This window comes from Prenolepis imparis, unplaced genomic scaffold (genome assembly GCF_030444845.1).
Source record: "Prenolepis imparis isolate NDT839.2.m4 unplaced genomic scaffold, iyPreImpa1.0 SCAF_1, whole genome shotgun sequence".
NCBI lineage: Eukaryota > Metazoa > Arthropoda > Insecta > Hymenoptera > Formicidae > Prenolepis > Prenolepis imparis.
Genome location: NW_028141159.1, coordinates 8,094,889 through 8,122,201, shown reverse-complemented (window position 1 = coordinate 8,122,201; position 27,313 = coordinate 8,094,889). Strand labels below are relative to the sequence as shown.

Genomic DNA, 27,313 nt, shown 5'->3' with positions numbered 1-27,313 from the left:
AACCAGCGATTTTTATTTAGCATGTCTGATTACGAGATACGGACGATCATCCATTGCGTTTTCATTTTTTGCAGCCAAAAAATGAAAGTGCAACGGATATCCATCCAATTAACAGAAGTTTTTGAAGAGAAATGTATGAGCATTCAAATAATCCATGTTGCCAGTGGCGATGACAAGCTTGCCACTGCTCATGCACACATCTATGCTTCCTTCCAAAAATCTTGAGCACCAACGACGAACCATTTGAATGCTCGTGCATTTTTCCATAAACTTTTGTTCATTGATATATTGACAATGGATATCCGTTGCATTTTTTTTTTCATTTTTTAAACAAAAATTTCTAACGTTCGCTCATTGTTGTTTCTTGGGAGAAAAAAAAATAGAGAAAATTACTTTGGACTGACCCTCGTAATTTCCCTGATTTCGATATAGCTGGTTCTCTTAATAAAGAATCGAAAAAAATTAAGTACTTAATTATATAGCACTGCGACATATGTATATATCTCAGGATGAGAAAAGCTTATTAAGAGAAATCTAATTTGAAAATTTTGACTGTTTTTAATTGATTAAATTTTAAGAATTATCTTTTCTAATAACTTTCTACTCGCAAAATTTCATCTTCCTGAGATCATTAGCGGAGATTATGTATGTTTACAAATTGAAATGTATTTTTTTAAATATTTCACATTTTTGTACAAAACTTAAATATATAGACAAAGTGCATTTGCACTGAACAAGGAACATTTTCTCTTATTTAATCACTAGGTGATCTCAGTGAATAGGATTTGTTGCGATACAAATGCCGACAATTTACTGCAATGTCTATAATATGTAATCGCGCATATATAGCTTGTTATGTTCATATTTCCATGTACGTGCACTTCTCCAATAATTCATTATGCAAGAGTCGTAACATACAATAGCGTCATAACACTACCATTTGGAATAATCGAAGTTGTGCATAATTATGGGAATTTTACATAATTGAAACGTTAATTTATTCTAAGATAAACTTCGCACACGATATACTATGACAAAATGTTTATCATGCACTCGCTACTAAGAAATTGACCCAGTGTACGTGTGAGTAATGATGTAACTGATAACGAGATAACGCTGCTGAAATTTTGCAAAGATAAATATGATTCATACATGACTAAATAGTATTAACTTGATATTAATTTTATAGTTTCTGCAAAAGAAAATGAATTGATATGTATTACAATTTTGAACTCTACAACCTAATCGCGTAGTTTAAGAAACATATATAGTAAAATAGAAGTTATTTTTCTAAAAGTAATGTACATTTTATTATACGAAATCATTACAAAGAAGACATGAGATGTTTCACATATTGCATTAATTATTAAATTTTTAAAATAAATTTTAGAAAAATAAATAAAAAATGTAAATAAATTCTTCAAACCGTTATTCATTGAAATCATCGAAGACATCAGGTTTTATCACAGCTTTTCAATTTATAGCATCATATGTCTTTAGAAGTAAAATTGGTATAATTCTTTAAAATAAAAATTGCAATTGCATTTTTGGCTAAAAAGTGTAATTCTGTTAACAATTTTGTTTTTCAAAGTTAATTCAGAGTCTAGCAAATAGGAAAAAATATTCTCAAAGTGATACATGTTTGATGTTGCTGCAGGATTTGATGATTAATACAAGGATTTTCCTCTCTATCTCAATTCTCTTTTCTCTCCCTCTTTCTTTTGTTTCTCCCTCAGTTTTGGGTGTAATTTTCCAAGAGAAAAAAGAACTTGGACGTATCCTCTCATGTTTGCAAGTTTCCGTAGAGGGCCTTATTCTTATTGGCCGAGAGCAGAAAACGCCCACAAAGTGCGCGGATATATAGTACTCTAGTGCTAAACGGAGTTCATTCATAGTTCCACTCCAGCCTAGTCATTCATTAATCTGATACGACGGGAGTGTCCTTACGGAGCGTGCGCTGATCGCAACTCTCGATCACTCGAGTGACCCGCTTTAAACTCGCCCGCGTGTGCGTGTGACTCGTCCTACGGCACGTGAGATCAAGAAGTACAAAGTAGTCAACAAGGGGAATTAACATCGAGCAAGGAGAATGCGGCTAGGTGAGAATGACGCATGATTATACTCGGTTTCAAACCAACATTTCTGAGAAATGGAACCTGTCTCGTCAGAGTAAGCATTTTATACACAGAATATAAATTTGTAATTTTATTCATGATAATATTATTGAGTGCACGTCAAATAATATTTTTTATTATTAATCAAGATTCTTTTTAATGTACATTGTTGAAGCTTTTTAATACGATATTGTTCTTAAAATTAATTAAACGTAATAGTGTAATAAAATGCTTTCGTTTGATGATACCTACATGATACTTGTGTGAATAAAAAAATATTTCATATATGAATAACTTCTTTACTTATATTTACTATCATAAATACTATCATAATAATCGCACGATCACTTAAATTTTACTTCTTTAAAATATAATAAAATAATATTGATCAAAGCCATCAAATTAAGAAGAATTGTCTACTAAATGTAAATAAAAAAAACTTTCTTGTAATGTTTTGTTTACATTTAAATCGCGATATGTTGCATCTTTGCAACAACCTGATTTCAGCAAATAATTCAGTATAAATTGCACGTTTTTCTCCATTGAAATAGCGGCACTTTAGAAATAACGTCTCTAAGAAAAAAAGTCTCCGTTTTTAATGGAATGGATAAATTTCACGGCTCATTTCGTATCAGACTGACGTAAATACATCTGCGACAAATTGCTCACGCCATGATGCTTCGGAAAGCGTTCAGAGCATCACGGCACTAATGTTATCCAGCAGAAACCGCGATTTCTCGCCGTTCCTTTGTTCTCGCATTGATTCTGAAAAGCGACATCGTCAAAAGAAAAACAGCGCTTCATCTCGTTTTTCTTTGCAACAAGCCACGGAGTGGCCTGCAGTCAAGAAATCGGCCGACAGCAACTGTGCGAATGATTTTGCACAAGAGGAGAACCGTATAATGCACTCATTCAGCAATGTTTCTCTGAAAACGCTCATTTTTCTGTCGCATCTACTGACAATCAGTGTATCTCACATAATCGTGATGATATATAATTTCACTTTTGTGGCTTTATGAAATAGTTTGCACAGCGTTTGCGTAACGTAATTGTTTGCCGCGACAAAATAGTAATAGATAAATCTTCATCATCAACGCGATTGAATAAATTGACAATAACATAATAAATAAATAAACTTGCACGTGTCGCACTTATCTCTATGTGAATCATCTTCTTGGCGCCTATTCCATCTTGACGGCTACCTGTCGACTATCGTCTTTATCGCGATGCGGATTGATGCAAGTCGCATGATTCCTCACGTGGCAACGTATTACAAAGTATATGAGCAAAGTACGCATATGCATAAATGTGAATCAAATTACTGATCAAATTTATCTTAATCTTATCGCATCGTAGGCCGGATAAATAAAGTCGAAGTCGATATATCCACAGAGGCAGGAAGTAACGATTAAACAAAAAGGCCCCCTCTATACTGACATATAATCCTGCTTAGTCTCCTGTCAGCATTTTTACGAAGCTGCGCGCTGCTATTCTGTTAATATGTATTTAAAAAATTTATCAATTGATTAAGTCAATCTCTAATAATTATTTTCAAGTATTACAATAATTTTTATGAGATATAAATCTTGAATAGATTATAAATGTCTTTTAAGCAGTTAATAAAAAAATTGCATTCAATGAAAAACAAATGACAATTAAAAATAAGGATAATATAGAATAATTTCTCGCAACACATTCACACACTACTTCCTTCGCGCACATAGGCTTATAATATCCAATACCGACCAATCAAAACCAATAGTCAGCAATGAGATTTAACCAATCAGATCGAGTATTATTCTAAAGATGGTGGGACATAGATAAAAAAATTATAAGTGAACCGAGCCAAGGACCAAGTATCGCAAGAGTGGAAGGCATTTCCGTTCTGGTGTATACAACACTAGCAAAAACGGCATTACTATCGACAGTGAGATTAAGCTCGTATCTCATGTCGACAGATCGGTCGATTTCAAGAGTTAGCCGAGCGTGGCGAGAATTTTCCATTTTCTCCTATCAAAAGAGAAAAAAAAGAGCGCGCCAGTTGCTCGGAAATAGCCTGCAGCTTTGTCGGTTATACGTTACATAATGGAAAAAATATGTTAAAAAGTGGGTAATTTACACAGAAACTCGGGGAAGCCCACCGCAATTTTTCCTCGACGCCATCGATTCTTATCGGAAAACTTTATAACGTTAATGCAGCCGCTTTCGATGCCGTTTCGATAAGGCGCGAAAACGTAAATAGGGTATTTCAGATATGCAAATAAACCGCGATAAAAATACACATGACGAAATTCGACATTTATATATATATGTGATAAAAATATCAACAAATTAACAAAATTAAAATTTAAGTTAATAAAATACATTAAGTTTTAACTGCAAGAATATATCGCGACAAATTAAAATTGTAAGTGCATTAACAAATTTTAATTAGTTTTAACATTTTCACTACATATTCTTTACTTTCTCTTGTCTATATGATGCCTTGGACCTTTAAATCAATATTATATGTAATATGTATGCTAATTTATTAATTACGTTAAAGTATATATTCCCTATTTCACGTCAAATCGCTCTATACATGTGTATACATATAAAAAAGTATATAATATTCAGAAATGTACTATTAGATTTACACTTTTTAATTCTATTGTGGGTTAGATATCGTGTCGCTATTCGATCTTAACGAGGTAAATCGCATTTTAAATCATCTTTTTTTCGCGTGCAGACATCTTTTCGTCGTAGGACGGATTACCGGTCAATTAACGACGTGGCACTATAATTGGCGCGGTAATTCGATCCTCTTACGTCTGGATCCTCTGAGGAAGCCCGCGCGTTTCTGGACCCTGAGTTAAGCGACCGCGCGCACATCGTTAAATTAAAATCCCGAGGCGTTTGCCGGCACCGACGTGGAGCCCACAGCGGACGGACCATCTCGATGCTGGCCGTCTAATTTGTAGCGCATAATATTCGAATAATTTGCACGCGTTAATGGAACCGGCCATGGGTTTCTCGCCGGGCTACGATACCGCCTTGCAAATATTTGCGTGCAATAAAAGTGATTCAACTCAATAGGTGTCGGACGAAATCGCCGGAAATCATAGCGAGAAAACACGAATACGATATATATCTTAAACATCTCATATCTGAAATATTGCGTGTAGTTTCATTTATAAGTATGCAATGCTGTTATAATTGTATCGACGAGATCGAAATCGATCATCTAATCGCGAATGTGTATCTTATCGATGACGTAGCACACGCGCGCGCAATTCTTTATTCCTCTCCCATCCTTAGCAACAGAATAAAAATATCACATGTCTTGTGCGATATCTTTCGACCGGACGTTATTTGCAAACAGAATAATATGATCGGAATAAATTCTATTTTTATATAATTATTTGAGACTGTGTGTGCATAATTTTAACGATGGTTGACAACAATGTAACACGGTGTTTTCGATCGCGATATTTTATTTTTAATTTGCGTGCGTAAGATTTGTGTAAAGTATTTTAATTTCAGCATGATCAAATTATCTCGTTTAAGTAATGAGAGAGAGATGCAAAGTTAAATATAAACACCGACTAGACGGACTGAATGTTAAGCATTTTTAGCAGACACATATACGCAACAAGTCTTAGTCATCAATTTTGTGTCAAGAATATACACCTTCTTCGCGAACACTGATTTACGAGCCACGTGCCCGACACAGAAACTTACTTTCCTGGTTTCCACATATATTGATGCGGTTATTTCCCTAAATGACTACATCTTCATTTGATTAACGTTATATGACAATGCCTTCGGCAAATTCGAAACAATTGCATTCAATATATGAAGATAATATCTCGAAAATTTTACGCGTATTGATTGTCTTGCAACGAGTTTCTAAGTAATTCAGATGCAATTATTTTGACATTTCGAGCTTTAATTTATGTTTTATTTGCACGCACTTCAATTATAATCAATGTATTTTAAAAATCCTCGAGACTATTTTTTTCTCGTTCCAATCCTCGACCTACAATTTGTTGCTAATTATCTTGATGCTTAATTAAAACTAACGCATCTTTCATAAGATAATTCTCGAAAAATGTGTGTTTAGCTGTCAATTGTATTATATAATTTTTATTAAATCCCCCCTCGCCTCTCGAAATATCTATCGCATGGACCCGCGAAGCGATCGACGAGTCTAATGACATTTCGTTCGTGCAATGAAATCGACGTGACCCCCGGGGGTCGAAATGCATAGCCCAGAGTACAGTATATCTCCCCACGCTGAGTTCGCGAAGCAAGGGTGGCATGCGTGCAGGTGGGAGGACAGGGAGGACGTACTGACAGGCCGAGGACTACGGTGGGACTACGGAAGGGGGCTGGAGGCAGTGGCAAGAGGGAGAGAGGTGGGACCGAGTGCCGGTGAGCGTGCGAGAGCGAGAGGACGAGGTGAATAGTGAGTCCGTGAGCTCGAGTGAGTAACTGGAAGTCGCAACCGGGGAACCCACTCAGTCACCACGAGATCGGCAAGCCGAATGGTCTACCGCGCCGGTGGTTCTTCTGAAAAGTCTGCATAGAGTCAATGGGAACTCCAGCAGGGATTCTAGATTAGGCGCGCGTTAGCCCCTCGAATGTCAACAGGCGGGATCATCCGCAGCTACCAGGATCTTACCGTGGCGCAGGTTGACAGCCGGTTGCGTTGTGTCAATTGTCGCATCCCGACGGAGAACAGGCCGACCGATTGCAAAAATCTTGCGGAAACTCTGACGATGTGGAGATTTCTAGTGCGCTGTTATGTCACTTTGACATCCATCTGATGTACAGTAACACTTTGGTGCATCTTTCGTAATTTCGACTCTTGGGTATCGCAACTTCGGTGCATCCCGAGGATTTCGATATCCTCGCGTGACAGTTTGTCGCCTAGTGACAGTGGACGATAGCGAACAATAACAGTATCATTTTTTCGAAACAATTCCGGAATCACCGGATTCGCGGAGGGATTCACGAGTGCGCGAGTGGATGCGAGCGGAAACTGTCGCCTGGAGCAGCCGAGGACTTATCTGCGGGAGGACGAGGAAGAGATGATCTTCGATCTGCTGGTGGCCGGAGCCTTCGCCCTCGCCACACTAAGGCGGTGTGTGTACATTGTTGAATTCTATCCACTTTCTCTAATGCGCATATATATATATATATATTTCTCGCTTTCGCATCCGCTCGCGGAGATGAGCTATTCGACGCGCGCGCAAACATTTGCCAACAACAGACGAAAACGTTTTCGCGGATATTACACTGCGTTGGCGCGTGTCTCGCTCCTCCTCTCTCGCCGGCATACATTATAAACGTTACTTCACTCCTGGCGTTGACGTCTCCGCGAGGATCGCGCATTCCGCTTTCGCGGAGAATGAAAATCGCATTTCTATCGCGGCAAGTTCGCGGAACCGAATGAAAGAAAACGATCGTCCGACAACAAGTTTTACTGTAACGTATATAATGACGCAATGACACGTGAGGAATCCGCAACGTTTAAGATACCGTTTCTCTTAATTCGCACGATCCGCTGTTTTTTTTTTTTTTTTTTTATCATCTTTATCGATTGCATTCAACGAGGGTTAGTGATCTTGCCTGGTCAATTGAGAAAGAAGAAGATAATCGAGCCGCGTTTAATAACGAACGGAAAAAATAATTTAGCGCAACTGCGTGTCTCTATAATTTATTTCATTAACATGTAATTATTTTCATTCGCTTCGAATTTACGTGCTTTTTTACAACTATAACCAAAAATGCATGTCTTTAGAATCTTTGGTTATTAAGTCTATGCTCAACGCGCTCAACTGTTTTTTCGTTTCATTCAGGGTCATTTTTGTCAGAAAACATCTCTCATTTATTCTTCCCGTAATACTTAAAGGAAAAGAATATAAGATCGTCGTTTATATTGTAATTACGCTTATATTACGGTGTTGATTGTATGCGACGTTTCAGTAATTTACTATATAAAGTATTACTTTAAAAGTATTATTATCGTGAGGTGCACAACTTTGCTTAAAGTAAGAAAATAATTTAAATTACAGATAATTTCTGTGTGATAACAATTTAAAATAATTTTACAATAAATACTTTAAACATAATACTTATATCAGATAATTTCAAAAAATTAATTTCATTTAATCAATGTTGACAATACAAATAATTTTGTTTGATTTTAAGTTGATTTTCAAAAAAAGCAGATAATATAAAAATATTTCTTTTGAAGAAAAAAAAGTAAAAATTAAAATCGACATAGCATTAGCTTTTGTATTAATTTAATCCCAAGCGCTTAAGCGACAAATACATTTAAGCTCTACTTTCTTGCGATAACAATGCAAACATTTCTCATATAACACTGAAAGACTGATAGCCGAAAGATTTATAGTGTCATTGTTTGCGGAAATGATACAACATTCGTGCAATGTATATTTTGTTTTATTCATAATGTGTTCATTTCTCAGAGAATTTTTATATTGATATTTATTTATTTTTATATTTATATATTATTTTATTTATAATTTGTAAAAAATGTTATTAATTATTTCTTTATTATTTTCAATTAACTTTATTTTACAGTGTGTTTGTGATTCCAAGCTTAAAATATTCTTGTTTCGTTAATTAATGACTAAGCATTAAAATGAGTCAGTACATGAGATTAGGTTGCCAGTGTGTTTATTTGGCTTCAGTCAGTCCGGCGCTCAAGAAGATAGATATCAATAGTTTAATTTACCTACGACCTTTTATATCGTCAACATATTTACTGATGCATTAACATTTCTTGAATTGACTCTCTTATCAAACGAATCTTTGTTACAAAAAAAAAACGCAAAATTTTATATGATACAATACAATACTGCCAATTGCCAATATATCATATATAAACTGAATATATTTTGATAATATAGATTTATGCGAAAACAAGTCATGAGCGAATAACTATATATTTATTTTATTTGACATAAGTGTATATGTGACAAAAATTCTAAGAATTTATGTCATTGGCTATTTTAATTATATTTTCAATCTTATCTTGGTACATACGTGATATTAACCGCAATGAATAATTTATATTCAATCATATCTATTTATTTCTATCTATTTTCTGCGGATTAAAAGCGGTTCTCTCAACCGCGATAGCCCGTTGTTCCGCGTCATTGCTACGTCCAAACTAGTCTTACTCATTGCTATCTATTTAATCTCTCATACTTATTTAGATCTCCAATTCATTAGAAATAATTGCTTGAATTAATTTGCAATTAATTTGCTGCACATAATTAGTCCATACGCTCCAATAGTAACTTCATAATCAGAGTTAAAGAGAATTTACTTCGCCCATATCGAGTTGCGTCGATAAAAAAAATATATAAAAAAATGTACTTTCCTTCTTTTTATATCTTAAATTATTTAAAATAGATTTAAATATATATATAAATAATGCTAAATAATCTCAGTAGTATTTAGAGACATTGATCTAAAAAAAATATATAATAACATACAAATTCGCGATGCAATTGCATTCTTACACTTAATAAAACTTTTCCGCCGAAGGGTGACCACCTCCGGGACGACAAATTTGAATTCGTCACCGAGAACTGTCTGTTCTCCACCTCCACGTTCCCCACCACTCTGTAGAAGGTACGGCCGCCGATAGAGATGCGTCTCGTGTTGATACGAGACACACACGGACTGTTTGCTCGGGTACCATCGCGCGGACCTCTTTTTTTTTTCATGTAGGCTCCGCGGACTCGAGTCACAACACTAGTAAAGTTACAAAAGCCGAAGGCAAACAGATCCGGGGACGGGCCTTAACCGGTTTATTAAACACTCGTGCGCGCCCCGGAGGTGGTCCCCCATCATTGCTGAAAGTGGCGACGATGCGGACCAGCGGACGAGGATGACGGCGGCGGCGTCGACGCCACTTCGGTCGTCTTCCGGAGTCCCAGGTCTGTACCGCGTCCGTCGCACGTACGTCGTGCGGTCTTTCCTTGCGGGTACCCCCTCGCCGAAAGGAAGTTCACTACTTTCATATACGTATGTATACGCGGGACGAAAGCGATTCCTCACGGAGGTGGGAAGGAACGAACGAGGGAAGAGTCAAACAACTCTCAGGCAAACCTTTCTCTCTTTTGTCAGGTCGAGCCGAGCCGCCGGCTTTAAATTCTGGCAATTTTATGATTTTCTATTTTCGTCTGGTTCTCATAGTCATTATAAGGTTATTAATTCCGCCGACGCGGCGCACTTCGACGTTTTCTTCATTTCGATCGATTGATAAATGACGGTAATGATTGATGCAATTTTTGGCTAATTATCAAAATAATTATCATTTTCTGAATTCGATATGTAAAATTTTTCTTTTTTTTTTTTAAGCCGATATTTTTTTGCGACATCCTATAAAATACACAGCACGAAGTTTTGATGAGTTACATCGTGAAATTTTTGTACGTCCCTTAGTGTCACCAAGTGACTTACGTCCTGCAACGGAAATAAAAGAAAAGTACGGTCCCGAGAGCGACTTGGACGCGTACTGGGTTGTGGTTTTGGGTTCAGCAGGGTTCACTGGACATATTATGGGACAGACGAGCACTCCAGCGTGAAATGAAAATATTATGCCAGCGCTCAGACCGCGCGTGACACATCGAAGAATTACTGTATGCATATAAAAGTCGAAGATTCACCGTATATCTCGCAATAGAATGGATTTTTCTGCCGCGAATTGTCTTTTATGAAAGGATCACGTTGACTTTCAGTTAACCGATGCCTGCTATTATAAGATCCGATTTAAGATAGAAATCAGACAATAGAGTAATATTTCTCTCTAACATTAGATGTTGACTTAACATCTTGATTTATAACCTTGGTTTTTCTTTATTTCTCCATTACGATTAAATAATAAGCGGATCGATTAAAATTTTACATATTTCTACTAATTAAAGTATTTAATTATGTAGAAAGAGAGAGAGAAAGAAAACAGCTAGACTATTTAATAGCTTGCTATTTAGTATATTATTATTATAGTACATATATTATTTTTAATTTTCAATCTTTAATTATATTTGTTTTTCGAAATTAGATTAAAATTTTAGAATTCTAGAAAATTTTGGAATTTTCTAATTCTTTTAATTTTATAATATAATTAAATTGCAGACACAAGAATTATCTATTAGCAGTCAGCTTACATATAATCCTGATGGGATACGTCAGCAATGAAGTATCGAACGATCTGGCCAAGGCCTCGGGGTTACTTTTTGCAGCAATTTGTTAATCGTACTTAGTTACAACCGAAGGAACGACGCGAAACGTGCGCAGGCAAAGATGTGGAAAGAAAAAGAAAAACAGGAAAGGATAATTTACGAATATATAAATCAAAGACTCGAAATAAAACTTCAACTTTATACATATTCTTATTCAGTTTTCTGACAGATGTTCTCGTGTTCAATTACTATCTATTAATTAAATTCGATCTCGTTCTCGGACGCGAAATGACGATTCTGAAACAACCTCCAGGTATTTATTATTTATAAACAATTCGATTAAATCGATCACGTGCGATCGGTTGGGAATTTTTACGGACGTCGCGGTAACTTTTGCGTTGCGTTTTCGATCTCTCACGCGTTTATTTGAGCTGATTTCGTGCAATGCCACGAAAAACATGGCAAACATGGTTTTATCTTATTCGAACATCTGAGAAAAAAAAACGCACATGTATGAACGCTTCGCGCGTCAAACACTAAAGTGGACCGGCGATTACATTGTGACGTGAACGGGAAAATCATACTTAATAAGTCTAATTATCGACAAATAATGCATATGTTAATCAAAGAGCAAAAACGCATAAGCGTGAAATAAACATACATAATCCTTTGTGTGTAGCAGAATTAATTATACACGTGATAAAATAAAATGCAATGGATATTTTTTAATTATCTTTGTTGTATAAGATAAAAAATACGACGCGTGTTTTGCAAAATATTTTTTCGTCTATCTTGCAAAATTACAATATTAACAGTTACATTAGATATCCAAGTGTATAAACTACGATTGAAAAAGAAATAAAACTATTATGCAATCACTCTGTCGGTAGCAGACATTTTAAATATAATGATTGCTCTCAGACGTTAGCTAAACAACTTGATTATTTAGCGTCTGCTTCTACCTACATTCGCGAAAGATATTCATAGGTTAGTTAGGTAGATTTACTTTAGAATCGTAACGAACTCTCGACTTAATTCATAATTCGAAGGACATAATGTTCCCTGTATTGTAATTTAGAATTACTCGCGGTTTAGTTATCCGTAACGAGTCGCTAATTACTCGGATTTACGAGCGCGTTAAGTATCGGCAGCTTCTTCTATGCTGCATTTAAGACGCGTCGGCGGATCATTCTCGTTGCTTTCTCAAGGTGACTCTGACTCTTAATATATCCCGCGGCATTTTCTTAACATCTTTTTACGCTTCATTTTGCCGACATCTTTAAAGGATTACATTAGGCGGTGGGATCAGTTTTTACTTGATTGCCGTGTTTGACCGATCGAAATAACGACGATTTTAATTTAACGATATTATAGCAAATCATATACTAACCGATTGCTTAATAACCAGGCTTGAAGCCGGTCGATGCTTAATAACGAATCCTAACATCCTAAATTGGATAACGTGCGCTCCATATCTTTCGTGAAATTTTGTAAACCTGATCTTCCATCCGCGCACAGACACATACACACGCACGAGCACGTTTTATGTGTTTGATCAACTCTCAATTATTGTCATTAACAGACTATTACGTTGACCACACTTTTGTTCGTCGCACAAACTTAGAAGTTCGCGATGCGGGTGGTACAGAAGTGAGGCAATGTTTAAATTACACGCTGCATGGTGAGCCGAGCTTTACGAGGCGCTCCACCGCGAACTCTTTCATATTCCACCACCTACGATAGCAATTACGGAGCCCGAAGCTTGCCGTTGGCACACCACGATAATGTATACTCACTTCCGCAACTATGCACGACACGTAGAAATTATAACGCGTATCTTTCATTCTTTGAAACAGTCATCTTTAGAGGAAAACTTTAATGCGCCGACCGCTTTGGAAGTAGAGTGCGTGCTGAAGTGGGCGTACACAGTAGTAATATCAAACGCTTACCGTGCTTTAATTCCGATTTAATTAGTTCCGCATGTTTTAAATTGTAAAATTCATTGTATTTCAACTTGCCATAAATGTACACCGTAAAAAAAATGTAATGTATTATACAAAAAAATTTGTAAAATTACATAAATAATACGTGTAAAATTACACGATAAATAATGAAAATGTATACATTTTACACTTATTATTTATGTAATTTTACATATTTTTATGTAATACATTACATTTTTTTTACAGTGTAAGATTAAAACGTTTTTATCGTTTATACCTCGTAAACTCTACATCTCTTGAAAACTTCGATTTTAATACTTTGGAAGTATTTTCTCACAATTGGAAAAATTGAGCTAATTAGTTGTGTAAATACGACGAGAATCGCTGTGCATATTGGTTTCTCGACAAGTTTGGTCAATCGCGAAACACTCACTGAGCAACAGCCGAAGACAAATCCCGTTTGTGATCTCTTGCCACCTGACATCATCCATCGTGTGGCTGATTGCTATTCTCTATACCTTGAGGTCGCGCGCGCAATGAGCAATGCGTTCATTCATACCGATACGTGGAGCTGCCGAGTCTCGAATGGGTTGAATGTGCTCGTCGTGATACACAGGCAAGATGCACAACGATCGATCCGAGATCTTGAGGTTGACAAAAAACGATCGCGCATCCTTTGTAGAACACCGGGTGTGAGTTCACCAATACATACCGCGATCTGCGCGGCCGACTTAGTTTATTATTCCAAGCGGGAGAAGAAGATACTTATTGTCACGACGTCATGATACTTAAAGCGCTGTTGTGGGTGGAAGGTGAAGAAAACATGCGATGAAATGTAACAAAGGACCGATTCAGTATTGTATATACAAGATAGGCAAAAGTTCGTGTCGATGTCTCGTTTAGCTGATACTCTTCGACCAGTTTCAAGTCGAGGTTTCTTTTTAATAGATCCTTGATCTTTTTTCATATAATATCATATCCTTTTTCATATGTAAAAATTACATAATTTCAAATAATATTGGGCAAGGTGATTAAGTTTTTTGATAGCTTTCAGGGTCAGACGAGCTGTCACGTCTGTCGCTGCAAATGGGTTAATCTGACGATATTCAGTTACATGCTTAATTCATTTTTTACAATCTGTCTCGACCGTTTGTCAGCCCGAAAACGAATTGATTGTATTAGTATCTGCACTTTTGGACTAAACCTATCAACGCAACGCGAGTTTCGTAACTGACTACACTGCCGCGTCGTTAAAAAGAGACAATATACGTATAAGCCTCGCCGGCAACGCGTAGGCAGCAATCGTCTGCGAAAGCGAATCGGCAAAAAGAATTCATTTCGCGGACGCTTCGTAAAATCTGTTACGTATCGAACACGGGCCTCGCGTATTCCGCGCAAATGTCGTGGGTGGAGAGCGGGGCCGGATTCGTGCCTGACCACCGACAACTTTGATTCACTGCGATTGTGTTGGGAAGCCGGTTCAATGATCGGCACGACACACCGACGAGACGCAACCACGAGCCTTGTACAACACGCGCTCACGCAAACACATGTACGACGCGCGTCGCAATTCACTAGTCGGCCGAACGAGTCACGTGCATTACGGATTACACACGGGCATCACGTGCTCTCGCAGCATACTCGATCGCGCTCCTACTTACGTACGTTGCGGCTCTAACATCAATTAACCTGAGTGATGAATTTCGTACATAAGAATTTCCACAAATGTTGCATCGAGCGTGACATGCTTGTTTTTTATAATGCAATAGTTGCACGGATTAATTAAATGCAGGAAAATTGAGAAAAATTATTAATATAATATTACAAAAAAAATATATCCTATATATATGTCACTTTGACTCTCATCGATCGTAGTATATTAAGACCTTGGAGTATTTGCTGTCAATCTAACGAATGCTTGGTGACTCGAGCGCGCGATGACAGAACCTACCGTTTTTACGATCTGAGGTCGAGGCCGTTATTGGCGTGTTTCACTACGCAAGGAAATCGTAAAGGGTCGAAAGGGTCGACGGAAGGGCGTGGTATACACGTACCTAGTTCCATCTGAAGGCCCCGCTGACGTCTCTGTATATTCACGGTACGCGAGATCATCGTAAAGGTCCTCTACGGACCGCGGCGTGAGAGTTCGATTTTATGTCCTTCCCGATCCGAGACCGCCCGCCGTTAGTCACTCGATGGTTTCTGCTTTCTTTAACACATGCTGTATGTACGTGTTTTTATAGTCCCGCGTATACGACGGTCTTGTTTTGCGGCGAAATATTGTCACCTTGGTCTCGTGTACTTGCCGTTATCAAAGTCATGATTTTCGCGGGATCTCAAAGCCGATGATGATGGTACAAACCAGAGAAGAGAAAACACGGACTGCGCATTGTGAACGCATCCTTATCCCGTCGCTCGTAAAAGATACATCGGAATCGACTACGCGACAAATGGCGAATTACTCTCGACTGCGACGAGACCGAACGACCAGTTTCTTACCCATTGTGCGCACCCTTCCTACGAATTTAATGGATAAACGGAAGTTTGAAGATTGCGCTATAAGCCACTTCCTTATATGATTATTTGAATAGATGTATAAATGCATGAATTATTATATTTCAATATTTTTTAAGAAAAATCGCAACTAAGCATGAGCCAGACCGACAGAAAGGCACATACTGAAATGGATTATATATATACTATTATTAATTAAATATAAAAATGCTAAAAATGATTTTACACATTATAGAATTTAATTATCTGAATTTTTAAAATCACATATCTTATTATTATTAATGTCTCTGACTTGCGTTAGTTTCTTATCAATTAAAATAAATGACTTCTCTTCTATAAAAATGTGAAAAGTTACAACATCAGAATATGATAATAACTTGTACAAAAATATAATAAAAGAATAAACTGTAAACTTTAAATTTTCGGTTTTTCAGAATTTTATGTTAAAATTTTCTTAAAGAAATATTTAATTGTAAACATTTTTTGTTATCATGAGTATTGTTTTTTTAAATTGTTAAGAAAAGAAAAAATTATTTGCCACAAAATCTATCATTAAAAATTAAGTTCCGGATTACATACTGTATATGTGATTTTATCGAATATAATTCTATATAACATCGTAATTATCTTCTTCTCAGACATCAATGGTTCGGAGTAATAATGTGATTATGTACTTACAACGCGATTTCTTTCCGCGCGAGATCCTCTTATACCGTCTCAATTTAACAATATAATTCAGCGCAAGCTTTCTCTTACGTTCACGTATGTGTTACAAACCGTTATTAAGTTAGGATCAAGATAATTTATCCCTGTGTATAAATGCATATCGATCCGGCGGAACATATAACGCACTGAGCCGCAAATATGATAAGATAATTAATCCGATCGGCAAAGCTTCCGTTCTAAAAACAAAAGAAATAGTAGTATATCATAATTTCGATATGCTTGTACGAATAAAATTAAAAAGAAGAAACGAAGACTCTTTCTTCTTCCGTCATTTTTCTATAGATTTGTGAAAAGACGTATCTTAATTCGAATACTTTAATTTCGAGATAGATTGTGTATTAATTAATATCATATACACTATTACGTGTCTATATATCAGTGTCAGATTAGATCGTCGTATTCTTTTACATCTTATCAGAGGAAATATTCATGAGATTAAACAAGGAGCGCGTCACGGTATAAAATGCGTCCCGCATACTTCACAAATCGGATATCTTTTACCTGCAACGTGAACTAACGCATAAGTAGTCATTTAACGGCAAGTACTCCGTTCTCTCGTTGACGCGGCAAAAAAAAGTCGTAACTTGCGTAATCCTTGCTATCAAAAGGAATCGAAGGAGAGAAAAAAACTATGACAGAGCAAAGAGAGAAAGACAGCGAGAGGAGAGAGGGGAAGGAAAAAAGATATTACAACCCATCGTCGCACTACCATTTGACCGTAATTAACGTTATAGTATACAATCAGCCTTCGCGGACGCTTTCTTATACACATGTGTGCGGCCTATCGCAGGCCGAGGAATCGAGATAACGTAATCAACGATGACATTGAACGCCGTATACTAACCGACTGCGTGCATTCCTACGTTTTCCCTCTTCCCTCCGTCTCATCTCTCTTTCCCATGTTACGGAACGTCGTGTCAGATCGACTCTTGCATTGATGCCAACGGTAGGTTGTCACCTCTGGATATAAACGACGGGTGACGTCAGTATGACATCAGTGATCCATATCGTCGTAACACCGAGGCGCCTCGCTCGCGTATTACAGACATTTTACGACGCGTCAGCATAGAGACACCTCCGATAATTCGATGCGTCGGCAACGCGCGGCAGGTAGACTAAAGGGATGAGAGATGCGAGAGAGTTGAACGCGTGGCGAGGCTAGAAGTCCTTCGAGGGAGAAAACAAAAGGAGCATATAAAGACTGGAATTGGCGAGAGGAGGTAAAGGAGGATGGAGGTTGACGCGCACAACTCCTCTCTCTGCTCTGGCAACTTAAAACCCCTCAGCTCAGCGGCATTTTATGGATGGGGTCGCCCTCCTCCGAGACTATCCTCCCGGACGAGATGCGCCTAGTAGTCCCTGGACCAGACAAAATGCAAATCTGCGCGCTCCCCGCTAATCTGCTTGGTGCATCCGTGAGGTCGGGACCCATTGGCGGAGACTTGGCGAACTCTCTTACGCGCGGGTAGAGTCTCGAGTTTTCCCGCGTACCTCGTAAATCAAAGTCGTCCGCAGAGATGATTGCGGCCGGGGCTCGCAGGAAGAAAGTCGGGGGAGATATTGTGCGTCTGGCGAACGTTTTCGTCGCACTGACGCACCCTTGGCTGATTCATATTCAACGAAAGCTAAATTCTATGCGGGAAGCTGCGGTGACCGCGTCTCGCGGAGAGAAAAAAACCGGTCCAAGATCGGAGATTACAAAGTTTGAAGACAATGCGCCAGAGTGTCACAGATGATCCTATCATTTTCATTCAGTTTAGATTTAATAGTTCGTTTGGGGAAACGAAACACAAATGTCATTTCTCCGCGTTAATCACTTTTACATGTATATTATTGAATCTCGTTATTAACGTAATTAGCACGTGTTTATCGCTCTCTAACCGCGATATCAATACCACGCCGCGTTAATTCAGTCGCGTTCTTTTGATGTGCTCGGATCCGTTTCTTATTTCTCTCTCTCTCTCTCTCGTCGACTTTTTAATCACCTCTCGATTCAGAACTCGAGCGAGGGAGAAATCTGACACTTCTGTAGACTGTTCCCAACGATCCCCGATGCGCATACCATATCAAATGTTGCGAGCTACTACGTATAATCTGTCTATTCTATCTTTTCTAATCTGGTACTCGCCGTGCGTTCACCCGTCTGATATTCTCGCTACAGGTTCAATTAGAGTGTGTTCCTTCGGTACATAAACATTACTTACGCGTATATATCAGCACGTATACGCGTGTACCACTCGAGAAGAAATATAGAAAGAGACGCGACTACGCGTCCCACATACCTCTACGAATGACGTTGCAGTAACGAAAGGCGCGCATTTTTCACGATAAAGGCGTATGACAGTCGCGTGACGTTTTGCACGTATGCTATCTCTAGATATCTATCAAGATACGTCATCGCTAACTAATGATTTCTTTTTACGGAACGTAATTTTTTGTTATTTTTCAAGCAACAATTTCTCAGTTAATATGGTTTTCTACATGGCTCGCCTCTTCAAACATTAATTTCAAGTATATTTACTCCGATATTTCACTCGGGCGAACAATGAAAATTATTGCATATATAGATGATATTTCGGTCTCTCCGCAAAATGAGACATTTGTTTACAACTTATACGCAACAACTTAATCGCATATCGCGATTTCTTCTATTCTCTTTACTCCCTTTTCTCACCGCGCATTTATCTCCGTGCGTGCGTGCACTTTTCAACGCACGTCGGCGTTCTCGCTCTCTCTCTCTCTCTCCGCGATACGCGATGCACGAAGCCAGCAGCCAGCCCAGAATGATACGAGTGTATCGGGCACCTCGCTCCCACACTCGTCCGTAGCGCAGAGTCCGCACGACGATGAATACTGGCGCTTTATCTCCCGATACCCTCACTCGCGTCTCTTTCCGCCCGTGTGTGCGGTATGCTCCCTCGCCTGTTTCGCTCCTTTTCTCTTTACCGTCTTCCACGTTCGTCGGTCCAAAGAGAGGCGAAGGTGGAGGCTAATCACCACGCAATCACCGCTCCTGGTGCGGCCGGGACTCCGATCCGTTCCCAGAAAGCAGCAACCGCCTTTTGCCGCCCTGGGGGCATTCACCACCGCGGTACCGGTGCTGCAAAACCAACAATCTTCGTCCTGTGCCGCGGAAAAAAAGAGCATCGCTCTCTCTCCCCGTTTCCCGCCCCCTTTTCGCCAAATCACCGGAGGGCCGAGAGCTGATCGTCCGACTACTGGCATCCGGGGAATCCATCGCGGAGAATAGCCGCGATTCCACTCCTCGGTGGAGCTTATATCGAAGGACGAGGAAGGCATGCATTAAATCCGCGGAGGCAACTACTCTGTCGACACGACACTGCCCGGAATGCGAATGGTTGAAAAGAAGTATATTTTGGGATAATTTCACCGTATGAATGATGGACGTTTTGTTCTGAAGCGTGTTTCGAATCGATATTATCGCGTGTAATGAGAGTGTATAGTAAGAACAGGATGAGGCGCCTCCTCGAATAATTGCACGTGGTGAAGTCCTATAGAGGAATAACGTGGTTCTTGCGTGCGATTTAGTGACCCATAGGTGGATCGCGATTACAGGGATATTATACCAGAAAATAATGTATTGCATTTTAATTTTATTTTTGTTGCGGAGCTTAGCTTTGTTTTCACGTTGTTGCATTAATTTTATATTAATTATAATCTATCGTCAATTATTTTATGCCAGGAGCTTATTTAGACAATTCTACTATTATTTTAAAAAATAATTACTCTTTATTCTACGTAATAACCAAGATATCGAAGATCTAAGAAACACATAAACATAAAAATTATTTGGACATAATTTTTAGTTTTAGCGATTAGTAATTTTTTAATTTTCGATTAATTATCTCTAATTATCTAATTTGTGATACCTCATTCTTATAAGAATACATCTATTTTATCGATATACCGCGCTAAAGCGAAATTAAATCGTAGCTTGTCAAAAGCAAGTAATTTTGCAAAAGATACTTTGTAGCTGTCTACCCTTAGATACGAGATAATAAACGCAAGAAATCGGTAAGTAAGAACGTAAATTGATATAATTGGGGGCGATGGTCGTTAGAGAGTGTATATAATATTGGGTGCTTCTTTAGCACACGCCCACGCAATGTGCATAGCCGACAATACAGGATGCTTGAAACTGCTTGGGGCGATTCCGGAAGAAAAGGCGTGAGTTTACGATAAGATACACAACAACATACGACTGACTTCCTATAGTGTTTTGCGCTAACGGGTTAATTGAATTGGGACTTGTTACGCCGTCCAGATTAATTCGATATCACATGTAAAAACTTACGAGATAATCTCGAATTTAAATGGTCTCGTTACTTTAATTACTGTAAGATATTTGCAACAAACTGAAACAGTAATTAAGATTAATCTTAATCGACTCAAATGAGATAATCGCATAACTACATATATAAACAGAGATTTTTTAAATATTTCATCTTAAAAAAAAATATTAAGATACTTTTTCAAATCTAATTTATATGAGCCTGATATATCTTATCTTGGTTATTTTTAGCAATTTTTTATTTTTAAATGTGTGTGTGGCAATGACAGAAAGTGTGAATAAGCTGCGCGATACTATTCCAAACTATCGTTGAAACGTCAATTATTTGCGCGTGTGCGCTTTCGTCAGCGCGATGATTGTGGCACGCACGTTAGTTCACGCGTGACCGACGTGCGAATTGTCGACGAACTATCGCATCGAATTGGCATCACGCCTCGCAACTGAGAGAGCGTCTATATCGTCACCTCGAATGGATTTACACGTGATTTTCTGTGGGCACGCACGAACTATTAACCCGCGTTAATTGCCCACGCATAGTGGTCCATAAAGTCTTTGTCGGTCTTTACGGCGCTACTATAGCATCGATATTAGATTTCGCGGATGCTGAATGTCATTTATCGAAGAATTGATTCGATGCATTCAATACGATGCGTTTTACGCAATGCTAAGTATTATATGATACCGATTTCATTCGAAGCTTAACAATACGCGTGGGAAAACAAAAATATGGTATTCTTTTCTTCGAGATTTTCCTCTTTCTCTTGTTACAGATTACAAATTAAATTTTTATTTTTTTTATTTTTTCAACTCCTCGCTCTTTTAATAAAGTTGTTATTGTTCTGAGACTCATAAGAAATAATTTAATCCATCTATTATCACATATTGTTTTCTCTCGGCTAACACACAAGCGTTGCGGAATCGCGTGCGAAAAAATTTGGAAAAATCCACTCCGCGGTAAATTTGCGACGTGTCGTATTACGAGGAAAGATGTTAACTGTGACGTTTAATTATGCAATAAATCTTGATTTTCCGATTTGCAATCCATTTCCTATTGCGGGGGCGGCAATTGGTCGCTGTTAAATTGACGCGTAGGTGCGATGGTGGATACCTACGTATTCATATAGGTATGCCGAGTGTGAAAGTCGGAAGGATCTCCATCCCTCTCTTTCTCTCGTCATGTGCGTTTGTTACTCTTGTTGTACAAAATAGCGCGCGACCTTTCTTCAATCGTGATCCGTTGACTTTATCGGCTTTAGTAAATTATCGTACAATCGGTTGTGTAAACTTTGATAAATATAAATATCATTTTATCATGATATATAGCGAGTTATATATTTATTGCAACTATTATACGAATATCTCAATTTGCCAATCATTTATCCAGTTTGACTTAACAATAATGAATTGAGTTTTTAAATTGAAATAATTATAATACTATGTGTGCAATATTTTTATATGTACAACGCACAAATAGAGAAAGAGAGAAAAAAGAGAAATAATTTTCGTAATTTTAGTTTTTACTGTACTTTTCTTTAAACATTTCTTTGACGAAGGTCTCTACTTTCGATTACAGACTCGGTGGCACGAATAGTTACTCTCTTCCTTATCTTGGGGAGGTTGAAGATGAACTCGGTTTCAGCAGTGTGCGAGCAACCTACTTCTGTAGAGTGCAACCCTACGGAGCCCTGCACCACGGAACCCTGGTTACAGCCTTGCGGCACTACGCTGACGAGCGTGGCGACGAATCTACAGCAGCAGCGACATAGTGTGCACAACTTCTTGAAGAAAGTGCGAATGAAGATGCGAGTCGCGCGCTACTCCTACCAATGTTTCAAAAATGAGAGGAAGGTGAGAGAGAGAGAGAGAGAGAGAGAGACGAGAGAGCGCTCTTCGCTCGCGACCGCGATTCCGCAATTAATTGCGGCGCGGCATCGCGTCGGGGTAAAATCGCGTGGGCAGTCAATTGCTCGAGGGGGACTCGCACGTGCTCACAATGCAACACGTCTCCCGTCTCTCTGCTGTGCACAATCCTACTTTCCGTCGGCAATTTGCATTGGTTACGGTGTGTGCCACGCATAACCAGCATAATTACTTTTTTTAGAGTCTCGCGCTGCGTCTTTCATCTCTTATACTTGTTGACAAATTGCTTCCATCGTGTTACAAAACAAACTCATATACGATAAAAATATCATCGACTACTATTAAATGTATTTATAATATCGTTCTGATGAACCTCGTAGAATGGCATGCATTTATATAAGAGGCTTTACTTTTTTTATAACGCGCCGTTGTAACGAGATGGCAGATATTATCGTCTACTAGAGCGTACGAGTTTATTTCAGCAGATTGCAGCTTGGATAGAGCAATGTATTTTGTTTATCGACTTTTATCACTTTAAAGATTATGCTGGGATATGCGCGATCGCATTCCAAGACACAGATTTGTGATATCGTGATTTCCGATACCGTAGAGCAGTATAAATATTCAGATTTGATTATATCCCATCGCGAAATTAATGCCAGAATCAAGAATTACTTGTGTCCACAAATGTCATACCGGATATCCATTAAATATAATTCATATACATATAACAATTACTGCAGTTTAGTGAATTTATGGAATATAACATCATATATAATATTGCGCAAGAATATAATTTGTGCACAATAGTAAATTATATATATGTACTTCAAAATAAAATATAAATAAATTGTACGCTTGTAACACAAATAATCGATAAAATGTATATAGAATTTTATAAAAAATTTGAAAAAATTTATTACATTAATAGATATCCGGAGTAATGTAATTAAATCAGATTATGTGTGAGATTAAAATGTTATTTTATATTTCTATAGGGAATCTACAAAAATGCTGTAGCTATGCATGGCAAGAACAAGTTTAATTGGTTGCCTACGAAGGAGCTCATGTGGTATTGTTATGAAGTTTCATGCCTGGACAAGGAAAGAAAAGCTCAGCGTATTCTTCCACATTTATACGATAATCTTCAAAGGTTAGCCATTACGTTTCATGAACTTGGAAAATTTCATCTCAACTCAAGTGTCGAAGCCACTGAAATCATACACACTCGGAACTGGATGATTGACGTAACATTTAATCAGATCCTTCAGGTAAAGAGCTGTGGCATATTACTCATTCTAACAAGATTTATGTCAACACCTTCGATATTAATTGAAATTTGCATTTCCATCGCGCGGTAGAATCTCTCATAAATTAATCGTTTAACAAGCATGAGATATAAACTTTTATTATTCCGATTGAGTTTGCATTGAGTTTATAAACCTTGTAAATGTGTTTTACGAGTGAAAGTGCAAACGTGGAAAATTAACACCTTGTTTGTATCATTGCAGATGCTGTGCGAAGTCGAGAACGCTTTGTATAATTTGCAAATTGATGTTCCCCTACCGAAAAATAGAACGATAATAACATCTAAATTCTGGAGTAAAGAGGGAGATGTAACACAAATGTTGATTCAAGACTCGGGAGTGTTAAAGAACTATAAGACTTTCTTATTTAATTGGAAATTAATAATGCTCAACGTTTTAAACGCGACGAAATTCGACACTTGCAAAACTAGATTACACAACGAAACGCATATGAAAAAACTTAAAAGACGGTGTATTCTCGAGAGAAAACATAAAAAATCGTTGAAAAAGAGGATTAAAACGATAAGGAAACAGATTGAACTGAAATAGTTCCTTCATCGAATATCGAGGAGCGAAGTAACTAAATTAAATTAAATTAATTATCGAATAATTAAAATCTGTAAAAACAAGTATACATTACATTTCGAATCTGAAGAATCTTTGCGATGAAAAAAAGGACTCTTAGGCAATACGAAGCTAAGATAAGCCTTTATTTTTAGCCATTTTTCTGTTTCTTTGCGTTTAATATCGACAAGATCTGTTGAGCGTTTAAAGACACACCACTCTTTACAGCGTCGAACATATATTTATATCATATTAACATAATTTTGATATTTATTCCATCGTCGCTATCATTCATTCAGATACTTATAAATAGTTTTATTCGTTTAATATTCTGTAAGTTTCGTCAATAGAGAATCGTGCCTGATATTGTATTAAGATTAGATATCTCAACGGAGCCGTGAAGAACACTTTGCTTAATTTGATAAATATCTTTCCAGTAATGTCGGATCAACAAGTTTTGATTATGATAATACAAATATTTTATATACACGGCATACTAGAGACCGCAGTATTAAAAGATCTACTTCAGAACAGTATTATATATCTAATAACATACAGAATATATACCGACGTGGAGTTAACATTGATAAAAATGTTTCAAAATACCAGTGCATGTTCTTGAATCGAGAGATAGATTCATGAAATATCGGTCCAATAAATTACAGCCGCGGCTAAGTGCACCTGAAACTCGTAATCGTATCGTGCGTGTGCAAAAGGCATATCAAAAGCCCATTTTCATTCTTAGGCACTCAGCTATCCGAAGACAACGAAAAAAAAGAAATGCGTATCAGAAAGAGGGAGAAAGAGAAAGAGAAAAATGCATTTCTCACGTCTGATTGACCTCGTCTCGCGCATGATATTTATATCGATATGCTAACGTAGATTATAAAGCTCACGATCAAAACGGTTTGTCATACGGACACACGAGACTCGACTTAAATCGACAAAATTTGCGACATATATAGATAAAAGATATATATGCAGGTGTCGATAGCAACGTGAACGGATCAACGACGAGTTTTTAGGCTGTTCGTGAAACCTATTTATTCTAGTTTTACCTAGCATACCTAAGCAGATGGCGAGCTTAATATTGTTTAGCTGTGATATCCCGAGTGTACGCGGACGTACAGAGTTCCTACGTTTATACATAGGCGAATATATGTGTGCTCACATACATATATACATATATAAATATAACGTGATATGTACTGACACGTATTTAGACGTAGATGATTCTTTCCTCTTTTTTTTTCGATATGTTTACCGTAGAATCTCGCCTCGTCGTGCGAACACATGACAATTTTATCTTTTATAGTTAATCCGTTATGACCGTAGACGAAACGAGAAACGTTTTAGCGGAGTCAAAAGTCCGAGGATTCTGATTTTTTTTCCGGATTTTTTCATGATTTCTTTCGTCTCGCTTTAAATCAGAGAGCGTTCGTCAAAAGCGGTGACAAAGGATTATTATGAATTTTAAGAGAATCGTTCGAGAGACTTAGAGTTTTTCCTGAGCACCAGCATGTGTGACAAGATCCTTTGCGATAGGTTAAAATGTATTTATATTTATATGTAATTTTCTGATGATTTTTTTATACTGAAACGATACTTAAATATGTTATTATCTAGCGTTACACATAATTTTGTCGCATACGTGCTGCGACTCAAATTACTCGTAGACGTGCACTTAAACTCTTAAGTATACATTATGCATTTTATCCAGTAGAAATACGTAGTGTATTTATTCGATTGTATATGCATACTTATACAGCGTTCTGTTTATACAGCGTTCTATTTATTGTATACACCACGTTACCATTGCATATACTATTTATTGTCATTCTTATATGTAATCGTCTCGAATAAACCCCGTCTTTTGTATCGAATTGAAGTTTGGATGACAGAGATACCTTAATAATTCACATAATAATTTAATTCAGCGATATATTGTGTAAAATGCTCCTTTTACATGAATAACATGAATGTGCAAAAGCGAACATTTGACCGGAAGTACCAGGAGTACATGAAGGATTCCCGTTCTATTTAGCAAACTCGGTCATTTATCTACACTGAGAGAATTTTCTCTTAGAATTTACTCTGAAAATTATGGTAATCGTGGGACAATATGGTACGAAAAGAATTTTATAAGAATTTCTCTGATTAATATTTATCACAATAAAAAGAATAATATCTATCACAATAAAATATAAAACACGTTTGATTAATTTTATTAAACTCCATAGTAAAATTGATCAAACATATTTTATATTTTATTGTAATAGGTATTATTATTTTTATTGGGATAAGTATTAATCAGAGAAATTCTCATAAAATTGTTTTTATACCATATTATCCCAGGATTACCATGATTTTTAGGGTAAATTCTAAGAGAAAATTCTCTCTGTGTACATAATGTATAGCAAAGAAAAATAATATGTGTATAGGTAAGAATATTATTATTTAATTAATTCAATAAATATGATTCTCTCTGTCTTTCATCGCAGTAAAGCGATATTTAAATAATATTTTAAGTCGCAGTTGATTAGATAAGTAATATGTATAGTAACGCTAATTTTTTGTATATAACTGCCATTAAATATTTACTGCCATTTAATATTTAGACTTTATGTGTATATACATGCCATAAATATTGCAATACTGCAATACATACAATTTTATTACTGTTTTCATAAAGCGAAAATGATCATCATTTTTTATAAAAGAAGAGATGTTTAGTATTATCTTAGACAAGGATTGACAACCTTTTTGT

At 37.2% G+C, this 27,313-nt stretch overlaps 2 protein-coding genes and 1 non-coding gene across 5 annotated transcripts in view; 2 read left to right on the top strand and 1 right to left on the bottom strand.

The window, feature by feature from the left end:
- Positions 1-12,755, bottom strand: part of LOC145944651 (uncharacterized) — a 250,870-nt gene extending 238,115 nt beyond the window's left edge. Inside the window, exon 1 of the mRNA XM_083053178.1 lies at positions 12,711-12,755. The gene's annotated coding sequence lies outside the window, so the exon portion shown is untranslated. The remainder of the gene's footprint in view (positions 1-12,710) is intronic.
- Positions 1,917-26,719, top strand: LOC145944634 (uncharacterized). Of its 3 annotated transcripts, none has more exons than XM_083053143.1 (4): positions 1,917-2,099; positions 22,389-22,663; positions 23,674-23,946; positions 24,187-26,719. In XM_083053143.1, exons 1-4 carry the CDS (start codon positions 2,090-2,092, stop codon positions 24,529-24,531), a joined length of 903 nt encoding a protein of 300 aa, XP_082909269.1. In that variant the 5' UTR covers positions 1,917-2,089; the 3' UTR covers positions 24,532-26,719. The 3 variants fall into 3 exon arrangements, with proteins under 3 accessions (XP_082909269.1, XP_082909258.1, XP_082909279.1); XM_083053132.1 differs by lacking the exon at positions 1,917-2,099 and adding an exon at positions 6,351-7,241; XM_083053153.1 differs by lacking the exon at positions 1,917-2,099 and adding an exon at positions 21,781-21,939.
- Positions 26,720-27,252: 533 nt separating this feature from the next.
- On the top strand, positions 27,253-27,313 carry LOC145945483 (U6atac minor spliceosomal RNA). The gene has a single exon (XR_014426866.1). It is a non-coding gene; the product is annotated as a U6atac minor spliceosomal RNA (small nuclear RNA).

What these genes read in the sequence shown, in the direction of transcription:
- LOC145944634 (XM_083053132.1), top strand. Translation starts at nt 7,187, where the DNA reads ATGATCTTCGATCTGCTGGTGGCCGGAGCCTTCGCCCTCGCCACACTA. An exon ending in CCTCGCCACACTAAGGCGGT is followed by an intron (nt 7,242 to 22,388) that starts GTGTGTACATTG and finishes TTTCGATTACAG; the next exon opens with ACTCGGTGGCACGAATAGTT. An exon ending in CATTTAATCAGATCCTTCAG is followed by an intron (nt 23,947 to 24,186) that starts GTAAAGAGCTGT and finishes GTATCATTGCAG; the next exon opens with ATGCTGTGCGAAGTCGAGAA.